Source organism: Odocoileus virginianus, chromosome 19 (genome assembly GCF_023699985.2).
Source record: "Odocoileus virginianus isolate 20LAN1187 ecotype Illinois chromosome 19, Ovbor_1.2, whole genome shotgun sequence".
Classification (NCBI taxonomy): Eukaryota; Metazoa; Chordata; class Mammalia; order Artiodactyla; family Cervidae; genus Odocoileus; species Odocoileus virginianus.
The window spans coordinates 24,148,597-24,161,629 of NC_069692.1; the positions used below are offsets into that span (position 1 = coordinate 24,148,597).

Genomic DNA, 13,033 nt, shown 5'->3' on the forward strand with positions numbered 1-13,033 from the left:
GCTATGCAGAGGAACACAGTTTTAATGTTTTATTTTGATCTAATTTTATATTTACAGAAATTCAAAGAACTTGTGTTTTGCTCTTTTTCAGATTTACCAATTATTAACATTTTGCTGCATTTGCTTTATCATGTGTTCTTTTTTCCTGAACCACTGGAGAGCACTTTGTTGACATCTTGTCTCTTTATCTAGAAATATTTCAGTGTTTATTCCCTAAGAACAAGTGCTTTCAAAATAAATTTTTATAAATTTTTATCAACACATAAAGTTAACATAAAAACCGTCAAAATAAATTTTAAGAAGTGCTAACTACAAAGAAAAATACTCTGCCTTCGTTTCACACAGGAGGAAAATCTGGATCTGTTTTGCTTACTGTGATATTCCCAGACCTGCCGAAGGGCCTGGCTTTTTTTTTTTTTTAAGAGTCATTTATTTTTGGCTGCTTCGGGGCTTTGTTGCTGGGTGTGGGCTTTCTGTAGTTGATGTGGTTGTGGGGGAGCTACTCTTCATTGCAGTGTGCAGGCTTCTCATTATGGCAGCGTTCTTGTTGCGGATCACAGGCTCCAGGGTTGGGCTCAGTAGTTGTGGCACATAGGCTTAGTTGCTCTGCCGCATGTGGGATCTTTTAGACCAGGGATTGAACCTGTGTCCCTGCATTGGCAGGTAGATTCTTCACCAACTGACCACCAGGGAAGCCCCACAGCAGGTCTTCAATAAATACTGTTAACATCTACATGTGATGTTGTGATACTACAGTAACCACATTTCTAAGCAAAGTATTTCTAAAATAAAGCAAAGACAATGATAGCATAATATTCAGTCATTTCTTTATTATTAATACCAATGATTAGTAAGTAACCAGTTATAAAAGAGTAAAAGACTTCCAATGTAAAGGACTGATGGGTACCTTTTTAAGATGAGACAAACAGGTTAGAATGTAAGTAAGTGGGATTTTGGTCCCCCTCTGGGCCACCTGCGGGGACCTGCTCTCTCCTCACAGGTAGCGGTTCCTGATGTATTCTCGATACATGGAGGTGTCTTCTTTCCCCAGGGGCTGCATGATACCTTGACTGGCCTGGATGTGGGCATGGAAGATCTCTGTAGACTTTCGGTCTACTTTTGGAGGCTGAACCTCATAGATGTTGTCTTGGGAGAAAGCAGAGATGGGTGTTCTGCAGAAGAGAAGGGAGGACAGAGCAACATTAAAGAAGATAAAGGACCACAGGGACCTGTGACCTCGAGAGAATTTGAGGGCCACTGACCTTGAACGAGTGGACTTAGCAACAAGCAGTGGTAGTGACCTCTTGGCTGGCTTCCTCCCCTGCGTGGAGGACAGCAAAAACAGTGCCTGCCCAGGGAGCTTTCCCCTGTGTAGGCTGGGTGGGCCCCCCTCCTCTGTTCCTGCAGCACACCCATGTCTGTGTGCCCATCTGCCTCTCTCCCAGGACTCAAGTAACTTTAAGTGGGGGCTGGACAGACTTTTTGCTCCCTTTCCCTGGTATCTGGTATGTACCCAGTAGTTTGTTTTTTTTACAGAAGACTTAGGAGGAATCAGTGAAGTATGGGATACTAATGTTTTCTACCTCACACATTGATGGCAGCAGTAAATGAGTTTATATCAGTAAAGTTCTCCCTTAGCCTAGTGCCTGGTACGCTATTAGTGCTCAGTAAAAGTAAACTATTGTTAACAATGACCAGTGCATAATTCCTTATCTGCAATCCAGAAATCCTCAAAGCTGTAATAACCAAACATGACTTTGCCAGCAAAACCTGAGCCAATTGAAACTCATCTGGCAATACAACATGCAAGTCATTCCATTTCATGTGAATATTAATGTGTTTAGTTATCAGCCTCAGATCATGCAGGGGATATTCTTATAAGGTTGCTAACACCCCCCAAATTTTGAATTCTGAAACACATCTGGCTTTAGGCTTTTTAGATGAAAAGTTGGAAATCTGTAATAGGCAGCTTCCTTCCTTTCTGGGATGATTTGAAAAGCACCCAAGAACCTGTCAATTCAAAAGCATCCCTCTATTCCTGCCCCACCTAGCCTGCCATAGTGCTTGAAATTTCCATCCACCCTTGGGGAAGGCACTATCTCCAAAAAAGACATTGTCAAAGTGTAGCTGGGTGCCTGACACATCCTCAGTTCATTGCAGTGTGAACACCTGCTAGTTACTATATCTTTGGCTGGGGGCAGGCCCTCTAGGAATGAGTCAACCACCAAATTAGGTGTGCTGCAGAGTAAGTGTGCATGGAAGGTCAAGATGAGGCCATGGGTAGGCGAGGATGGTAAGCTAGACTTTGTGAGGGACTGGGGGTACAATGACAACACACTCCACCACTTAGCCCAGGGCTGGCCCTGCAGGGGGAAGGGATAGTTCTCCACTTCAGAGTACTAAGATAACAGAGAAAACATCTGGAGAATCTGTTCTGCTGAGCTGAGACCTCAGCCATGCTCATGCACATCTTATCAGGGGAACAGAAAGGCATCCCAGATGCCTGGCTGTTGAGTTAGCTGGGACCCTTGGAGCTGGGGCAGTAAGGCGGGATTCCCTGCAGTCAGAAGCAGAAATGAACCTCAAGTGCAGCTAGGCTGTACTTGCAATGTCAGCATTTTGTGGGACACTAGGCAGGTGCAGTGAGTGACACACAGTCGGAGATAAGAGTTGTTTGTAGTAAAGCCAAACTTGGGTCTTTCTTACTTGGGGCTTCCCTGGTGGCTCAGATGGTAAAGAGTCGACCTGCAGTGTGGGAGACCCAGGTTCGATACCGAGGTCAAGAAGATCTTGGAGAAGGAAATAGCAACCCACTCCAGTATTCTTGCCTGGAAAATCCCATGAACAGAGAAGCCTGGCAAGCTACAGCTCATGGGGTCCCAAAGAGTCGGACATGACTGAGTGACTTTATTCTCTTACTCTTCTAAAAAAGTCATGTTATCGCTGTACTTTGCCTTTAGAAAACTTAACACATCCTGCCATGGCTGGAGACTCTGCTTTAAAAATGGCTTTGAAATAAAATATAACTCAAGGCGGAATGTGCTTTCTGGAAGTCAACCTCAACTGTTTGACCTTGGGGGTAACACAGTTAAACTCAAATTTGGTAAATGGTTTATGAAATATTCCCATTTTTCCAAAGCACTATAATAATTTCACACAATCTTAGACTATATCCTTACATAAGAAAATAAAAACCAAAGGATATAGCGATTTACTTAAAATTAAAAAAAAAAAAGGCCAAGGTGAAAGAATCTTGAGATGTCTGAATCTCGGTTTGAATGCCAGCTTGGCAGCAGTGCTTTTCTTCAAAATACAAGTTAGTTATTCAAACATCTGTGGTTAACATGAAGAATAATTGGGATGATTAATATGTGAACTCTTCTCAATTTTCCCTCACAAAAACATAGCAACTCCTCAGTCATTTACACAATTCAAAGCAAGATGCTAAAATCTTTTAACAGTTGATAATATTCAAGGTCAAGCCATTTTAACCTGAGCCCTTGAAAAAGGGGTTCCATTAGTGGTTTTAGAGATTGCCATCAAAGTGCCAGCCACAGCAACACCTCCTGCACCACACCATCCACACCTGTCTAGCGTCTACACCCTCCATTGTACAGATGAGACACTTGAAGTCAATTTAAAAATGGAACTAATGGCTTCTGATGAAGCCAGACCTTTGCTGGAATCCTGTGTACATTAACCAAGAGCTTTCTGGCAGGCATCACACCAGAGAGGTACCATCTGGGAACTAAACCTTAATGCAAGTGAGAAAGGGAGAATCCAGGTCATTGTTTTGTCCTTCAGAAGCTCAGCCGAGTACCCGGGTGGGCAGGCTGGAGGGAGAGCAGCAGAGCCGGGTCAACCATGAATGGGGCCACAGAACAGCCGCTTCCACCCAGTGCAAGGGTTTATCAGGAGTCCTCACTCTACTCAGTGAACGGTATCACTGCCGTGTGGAATAATGAAAAACGCATTACAAAGACTCGAAATGTGAAATGTCCAACCTCAGCTTTTAATGGTATCAGACTGAGTGGCAGACGGGTTTAGGGCTCCAGCACTACCTCAGTGTAGTTTCCAAAACAATGTAGGGAGTCAGAAAATCAGCCCTTTTGTCTTTTTCATTCAGACAAGATTCAAAATCTACATTAAACAATAAAACTGTAATGTTAGAATGTTTATTATTGGATTTGGGTCAGAAAGAAGCTTAAGACATACCCAACACTTTTGACATGATCAGAAAGAGGAACAGAAAGAAAGGGATTTACAAAAAACCCTTTGTTTCCTCATTGTACTTGAACATCAAGAAACCTATCCCAATGAGCTGCTCCTGGTCTTAAGGCAGAGGTTCTTTAGGAATGCTCGCCAGACCAGCGGCGTCTGTGTCACCTGGGAATGTGTTAGAAATACAAATTCTCAGGCCCTACTCCAGGCCTACTGAATCAGAAACTCCGGGGATGAGGCCCAGCAAAGGTGTTTAGTGATGGGCCCTCCAGGTGATTTTGCTACTCATTATTTTTTGGGCTCCAAAATCACTGCAGATGGTGATTGCAGCCATGAAATTAAAAGACACTTACTCCTTGGAAGGAAAGTTATGACCAACCTAGATAGCATATTGAAAAGCAGAGACATTACTTTGTCAACAAAGGTCCATCTAGTCAAGGCTATGGTTTTTCCAGTGGTCATGGATGGATGTGAGAGTTGGACTGTGAAGAAAGCTGAGCACCGAAAAATTGATGCTTTTGAACTGTGGTGTTGGAGAAGACTCTTGAGAGTCCCTTGGACTGCGAGGAGATCCAACCAGTCCATCCTAAGGGAAATCGGTCCTGGGTGTTCATTGGAAGGACTGATGTTAAAGCTGAAACTCCAATATTTTGGCTACCTAATGTGAAGAGCTGACTCATTTGAAAAGACCCTGATGTTGGGAAAGATTGAAGGCAGGAGGAGAAGGGGACAACAGAGGATGAGATAGTTAGATGGCATCACCGACTCAATGGACATGAGTTTGAGTAAACTCTGGGAGTTGGTGATGGACAGGGAGGCCTGGTGTGCTGTGGTTCATGGGTTGCAAAGTGTCAGACACGATTATGACACTTAGCCTTAACTGCTTCGCAGTGGTAAAGTACCCACCTGTCAATGCAGGAGACATGGGGGTTGGGTTGGGAAGATCCCCTGGAGTAGGAAATGGCAACCCACTCCAGTATTCTTGCCTGGATAACTCCAAGGACAGAGGAGCCTGGTGGGCTACCGTCCATGGGGTAGTAAAGAGTTGGACACAACTGAGCACGCACACACACACAAGAGAAACACTTTAGGCAGAAATTCATTAGACACACTACATGTTTTTAAAGAAGATCCTTATTGGTGCCCTTTTTTGCTCTATCTTCTTTCTTTCTAAAATATCTTTATTTGGCTGCTCTGGGCCTTAGTTGTGACACACAGGATCTTCAATTTTCACTGTGGCATGTGGGATCTAGTTCCCTGACTAGGGATCGAACATGGGCTCCCTGCAATGGGAGTAGGGAGTCTTAGCCACTGGACCACCAGGGAAGTCCTTATGCCCTTTCTTAAATATGCTGTGACTTGTTTGCTTATAATGTGACCATGTACTAAAATATCTGTATCTTATACTTGGATGTGTAACTACTGTTTGAGTCCCTTTAAAAGTTCCTATTGATGACTTTTCTAACTTAAACATATTGAGTACCCACCAATACTTTGGCCACCTGATGTGAAGGGCTGACTCATCTGAGAAGACCCTGATGCTGGGAAAGATTGAAGGCAGGAGGAGAAGGGGATGACAGAGGATGAGATAGTTGGATGGCATCACCGACTCAATGGACATGGGTTTGGGTAGACTCCGCAGTTGGTGATGGATAGGGAGGCCTGGCCTGCTATGGTTCATGGGGTCGCAGAGTCAGACACGACTGAGCAACTGAACTGAACTGAAGCATTTGCTGATTTGACAAGAAAATATTTAACTGGTCAGATTGAAATGTTTTCTGGATTTAGTAATGTCATGATGATTTGTGGTTGGTCATAGAAGAATTAGACAATACTTGCATAATTTCAATAATCTTATACGTGTGATACTTTTCCAATACACTGAAATCTTATACTTTTTCTACAATGAGCATTTTGTCACACATCAAATCCATTTGGCTTTTCCAGAAAATTTAGTAATGGTTCTAAGCACACGATATATTCCCCCCTGTTGCTACCACAAACACCAAGTTTTCCCAAGTTGCTATTTTCACATCACCAAATGGTTCTCTGTTGTTCATGACTGAGTGACAAAATTAAAAGAATATTTCAGTTGAAGAGGCCCTTATGTAAGACCCTGTCCAATGTCCAACAGCCTTACTTGCAGACAATGGCCATTAGGTCATTCATTAGGTCATTCCTCTCATTATTTTCCCGTTATCTACTTTCTGAGAGAAATCAATCATAAGGGCAGGATCAAAGTTAATCAGATGCCTGGTCTCAGTGTGGCAAAAACCTCAGCAAGTGTCTTAAGAGAATAAGAAAGCACGAATCCTTTCTTATTCTACCTCTCTTTCTGCCAGCTTTGTAATTTTTTTTAGGAAATAACATCCCTTATCATCCATCTGGCAGAGAGGGGCCTATGGCACACATTGCCTTGCAGTGATTTTCTCTCTTTCAAGCTTTTAATACTGCTCAGAGCCTTTAGCCTTCAGTTTGTGGGTACCATTCTAGCATCTTTTTGTGACCATACATTGCTTCTCTTTGGCCCCCTCATTAGGTTGCTTGATCTTGTACCTTTCCAACTAAGTACTCAAACACTGAAGTCTAGTCATGAATCTATTCTACAAAGATGATACAGTGAGAATGTGTTTGGTTCTTTGAGTTAAAAAAAAAAAATCAAGATACTGCTGCATATTACTCCCATTCTGTGTACAAGTATAGACACCTAAGTCCAAAATATAGCTCTCAAACCATGACTGTCCAATATGGTAGCCATTAGCCACATGTGGCTATTTACATTTAAATTAAATACAACTTAAAATTCCTCAGTAGCAATAACCACATTTCAAGTTCCTTAAAACCACATGCAGCTAGTGGCTACTGCACTGGACAGTAGAGTATAGAACATTTCCATCATTATAGAAAGTTCAACTGCACTTTTCTAGAAACTCTTTCCTGTTATTTTTTTTTCCCCTCGGGAATTCTAAGTATCTCTTTCTAAACACGTTGCCCTAATGTCTCTGCATAACACTTATCACTATCTGTTCTTTTATTGTTTAATATACTTTCAAGAATGTGAATTCTATCTTGTTTACCTCTTTATCCCCAATGCCCAGAAGAGTATCTGGCATATAGTAAACATTCAATAATTATTCCCTGAATGCATGAATGATGTCTGGTTAAGGAAGATGATTTTATCTTGAATTTCTAAATTCAGAATCTGAATGCAGTGTGATTTGGTTTACTCTGGATGATAGGGAGGTAGGATTCCCCAACAGAAGTCTGGCAAATTGTAAGTTCCTTTCCTCAGATAACCCATAAGGTGAGACAGGGGCTTTATGTCCTATCTAGGACACTGTCCACTTCCCTCAGGGGAAGTTGAGGTGCTGTCTAGTGGCACAAAATTATCAATGTTCAAGAAACAAGAGTGAGGAAGGAGAGGTGTGTTCTAATTGCCCATAAATCGACCATTTATGTTACTTATTGCATGCTAAGTCACTTCAGTAGTGTCCAACTCTTTGCAACCCTATGGACTGTAGCCCACCAGGCTCCTCTGTCGGTGGGATTCTCCAGGCAAGAATACTGGAGTGGGTTGCCATGCCATCCTCCAACAGGGATCCCATCAGGGATCCCATCAGGGATCATCTTGAGCCAGGGATTGAACCTGCATCTCTTAAGTCTCCTGCATTGGCAGGCGGATTCTTTACCACTAATGCCACCTGGGACACCCATAACAATGACTTAGAGAGATTAACAAATTCACTAAATGGTCTGAAATCAAGAGGAATGCATCAATCTTGAAACCACTTGTAATAAAACAAAAGGCAAAAGATGTCCCTATACCCTTGGGAGGCAGGCTCTGCCTGTGAAATTCACTTGTAAATACCCTGTCAGGCCACGTTCAGTGTTGGAGGTATGGGTAAGCACATTTGCTTCCTTCCCCTCCACAGGTTTCCCTCGTGGCTCAGGTGGTAAAGACTCTGCCTGTGACGCAGGAGACCTGGGTTCAGTCCCTGGGTTGGGAAGATCCCCTGGCGAAGGGAATGGCTACCTACTCGTGTCCTAGCCTGAAGAATTCCATAGCCAGAGGAACCTGGCAGGTCACAGTCCATGGGGTCACAAAGAGTCGACTGAGCGACTGACCCCAAGGGCATTTTCATGCATCTTTGGGTAGACATACATGAAATCACAAAGTTAAGGCCACAGGCTTGAGGGGCAAGCACTTATCTATGCATTAGGACATGAAACCATGTTATTAACTGCTGATAACATTCTAAACATCATCAAGGTAAAAATTAAAAAGGAATTATTTCTTGACAACAACTCTATCTCACACACACAAAATGCTATGAACCTAATGCATGACTTCCCCAAAGTCCAATTAAATTTTCAGTCTCATTATGCCGTTGAGAGTTGGCATGAACTTGATACAGAATAGTGTACAAATCTGGTTCCTTCAAATCCAAACACATTCCAAACCCTTTTAACAGCTGCTAATATAATGGATGACTGGACTGTCCTCCAGCAGGGACACTGGAAGGGAAGTTAGAAATTTCACAAGCAGGTTAAAATGCATTAAAGCAAAGATGACAATAATGCCAGTCCCTAAACAACCCACCATTAGAAGAAGCAAGAGGCATGATGAGAAGGAAGTGGAGAATATAATCTGTGATGATGAAACATAAAATGTACAACCTTGCAGACCCAGGGAGCAGGCAGCACTGTCTGTATATCAGGCCCTTCAAAGGCTCAGCAGTAAGGAATCTCAGCTCCTTAGACAGACTAGGTCTTTGTAGATTTTGATAGGAGAGGAGCAGGTGCCATTGGGTATGGAGTGTGAGGACAGCAGAACTTACTGTGTTTTCTCTCACACTTCTCTGCCTTCAATGTGTCAGGGAGGCGTGTCAGTGACAGGCCAGCCAGAAAAGCACTGCAGTCTCACCAAAGTTAGGATTTTATGCCTAAGCCTAAAAGCCACATCAACAAAAGAGAGAAGTTGTTTATAGGTCAAAGTACACAGGGACCTTAATATATCAGAGAAATTCATGCATTTGAATGTCTAAGGCTGCTAAACTCGTTTAAGGTACTGTTGATTTCATCAAATCCACTAGGTGAAAAAAAAGTATATAGTGTGTACACAGACACATATATGCTATGTACATAGATATATTCAATAAATAATATTTATATGTAACATTTATGCTTATATATATTAATATATGCATATGTTTTCTTTAAACATAATGCTGAGGAAAGGGCTATGTGTGTGTATATATATTTTGTATATATATTTCAACACTCCCCACTCATACTTCAAATGAGTCCATGGAACCTCATTTTTACAGTGTCCATTCCACTGTGCAGACACTGGAACAAAAGTATAGTTGATGAGTATTTAGGGTGCTGTGCTCAGTCACTCCATCATGTCCAACTCTTTGTGACCCTGTGGACTGTAGCACGCCAGGCTCCTCTGTCCACGGGATTATCCCAGCAACAGTACTAGAGTGGGCTGCCATTTCCTCCTCCAGGGGATCTTCCTGCCTCCGGGATTGAACCCGCATCTACTGTGGCTCCTGTATTGGCAGGCAGATTCTTTACCACTGCGCCACCTGGGGAGCCCCCTCGATAATGTATAACACTTATTCTTAGAATTGGAACATCTTGCTTTTAAAATGTGACTTTCTATTTTACACCGCTATACATAAGGGCCTTAGAGGCTGTTACAAGATTGTGAGAGTGAAGTTTTCGGTTGAAATGCCATTATATCACTGCCACACATGCATGTTAAAAACAAAAAGAACAAGGTTTATCCAATATTTATCATGAAAAACTGCTGTGCTTTAAATCTATCAATGCTTTTCACCTTTTTATTGTAAATAAGACATATAATAGAAAGCCACTCAAAACAAACACACAGAATTATTAGAAGGTAAACATAAGTTAGGTCAAGAAGCAGAAATTTCAGCAGCTGACCCAGAAACCCCTTTCCATGTGCTCCATCCTCATCACAACACCCTCTCTCCCCTTATAAGGAGCCACCAACCTGACTTCTACAGTATTCACTTCTTTGCACTTTAAAAAGATTTTTTTCATTCACATGTGCATCCCTAGACTATAGTTTAATCTTGCATGAGTAGCCTTTTCATCTACAGATTCTCCCGCCTTTCTTTTCCTTAACAATTTATCTGTCAAAGAAACCAGGTTGTAGAATTCCTCTCAGTCTGGGTTTCTAGGTTTTGCTGATGGCAAACTCATGATACAGTTTGAAAATGTTCCTCTATTCTTTATATTTCCTGCATGTCAGCAATTGGATCCAGAGGCCTGGTAAGATTTACAATTGCTATGGTGAACACACCGGAGGTAGAGTGCTGTGTCATCAGAAGGGCCACAGTGTCCAGCTGTTTTTTTATGACTTCCACAATCACTGATGCGTTATGCCTAGATCAACTCATCACACTTAAAAAAAAAATGTATTTATTTATTTGGCTATGCCCGGTCTTATCTGCAGCATGTGGGATCTAGTTTCCTGACCAAGGGTTGAACCCAGGCCCCCTGCACTGGGAGTGTGGAGTGCCAGTGGATCACGAAGGAAGTCATATGCTTGATTCTTTCACTTTATTTGCCCACTTTCCAGATAATGAAATAGTTCCTTATTATCCTTATAAGGTGACCATATTTTTAAAAAACTAATCATAAACTCATGGATTTAAACATATTTGAGTTCTATTCTATTGCAATTACTATTCTTTTTGAAGTTCAAATGGTCCCATCTTTGTCCAGGGAGGCAGCATCACTAGAGTATCATAGTGCATACCACTAGCCCAGGAAAAGATCAAAATTCAAAATTTGAAGCACAGTTTTCTGTTGAATGAGTATCACTTTCACACCATCGTAAAGTCAAAAAATTAACCATTGTAAGTCAGAGACCGTCTGCACTCCATTTTTTTTTTTTTTCCCTGACATAAAGCGTTGCATTTTAAAAGCCTGAGAATAATCCGACTTTCTTTCCCTTAAAAGACACTTTATCTTTTAGATGTCTAAAGGAACTTTTTCCTTTAAAGTCCAGTTAACTTACTACATGGTATTATTTGGGGTCAGTATTCTCAGGTATATGTTGTGCTCTTTGAATAAGTAGTTTTCAATTCCAAGAAAAAAGTTTTTTGGCATTATTGTTTTTAGTATTTTTTTCAGTTCCCTTGCTTTGTTTTTCTTCATCAAGCCTCCTCCTGTCCATGCTAAATCTTTCTTGCCTATTGCCTACATGTGATATTTTCTCTTACATCTTTTTAGTATCTTTCCTTATTATTTTATTTTTGGCTGTGCCGGGTGTTCGCTGCTCCAGGCCTTTCTCCGGCTGCGGCGAGCGGGGGCTACTCTCCAGTTTTGGTGCATGGGCTTCTCATTGCAGTGGTTTCTCTCGATGCAGAGCAGGGCCTCAGGGCATGAGGGCGTCAACAGCTGTGGCACGTGGGCTCAGTAGGTGCGGTTCCTGGGCTCTAGGGGACAGGCTCAACAGCTGTGGCACACAGGCCTAGCTGCACGTGGAATCTTCCCAGACCAGGGATCAAACTCGTGTCTCCTGCATTGGTAGGCAGATTCTTAGCCACTGTGCCACCCAGCGAGCCCCTCTCATTTCTTTTTGAATTTTAGAGTTTTATATTTTAAGCTCATTTTGAAATACTATGCTTCAGTGTTTCCTTTTTTAAAATAAAATTTTATTATTTTTTAACATTGAAAACATTTTGTATTGGGGTATAGCCAATTAATAATGTTGCGATAGTTTCAGGTGAACAATGAAGGGACTCAGCCATACATATACATGTATCCATTCTCCCCCAAACCCCCCTCCCATCCAGGCTGGCACATAACATTGAGTAGAGTTCCATGTGCTATACAGTAGGTCCTTGTTGGTTATCCATTTTAAATATAGCAGTGTGCATATGACCTTTCCAAAGTCCTTAACTATCCCTTCCCCCTGGCATCCATGAGTTCATTTTCTAAGTCTGTGAGCCTCTTTCTTTTTTCAAAGTAAGTTCATTTGTATCATTTCTTTTTAGATTCCACATATAAGGGTTGTCATATTTCTTCTCCTTACTCAGTATGACATGCTCTTGATCCGTCCATGTTGCTGCAAATGGCCTTAATTCATTCTTGTTGATGACTGAGTAATATTCCATTGTGTTTTTATATACACAAGCACACACACCCCCATGACTTCTTTATCCATTTCTCTGTTGATGGACATTTAGGTTGTTCCCATGTCTTGGCCATTGTAAATAGTGCTGCAATGAAAACTGGGGTGTATGTATCTGTTTGGGTCATGTTTTTCTCTAGATATATGCCCAGGAGTGGGATTGCAGGCTCATATGGTAGTTCTATTTTTAGTTTTTTAAGGAACCTCCTTACTGTTCTCCATAGTGGCTGTACCATTTTACATTCCCACCAACAATTATGCTTCAGTTTTGACCTCTTCCATCAAGTTGTCTTTCCAGCATGCTTTCGTCAGAAGGATGTCATTCTGCTCCGCGTTCTTTCATCTCCCTAATACCTTTTTATGAGCTTGGAAGTCGATACTTTTCTGTTGCTAATTATGCAAAATTAGCTTTTCTGAATAGTTAGAAGGAAGTGCAGTTAAAGAAAATCTCACTAACTTGATGGAACTCCCTCTTTGGTTATCACCGTGAAGTGTTTAAAACCATGGCCTCTTGCTTTCTGATATTCCCTGCTGTCGTTTAATCATTAAGTCACGTGGACTCTGCGACCCCATGAATTGTAGCCCACCAGGCTCCTCTGTCCATGGGATTTCCCAGGCAAGACGACAGGAGTGGGT

The 13,033-nt window shown here is 41.9% G+C and overlaps 1 protein-coding gene across 2 annotated transcripts in view; it reads right to left on the minus strand.

The window, feature by feature from the left end:
• Nucleotides 1-815: 815 nt before the first annotated feature.
• The window catches only part of FIG4 (FIG4 phosphoinositide 5-phosphatase), a 167,454-nt gene continuing 155,236 nt past the window's right edge, over nt 816-13,033 (minus strand). For both annotated transcript variants that reach the window (XM_070449973.1, XM_070449974.1), the window contains one exon: nt 816-1,172. In XM_070449973.1, the coding sequence (XP_070306074.1) occupies nt 995-1,172 (178 nt within the window). In that variant the 3' untranslated portion in view covers nt 816-994. The remainder of the gene's footprint in view (nt 1,173-13,033) is intronic.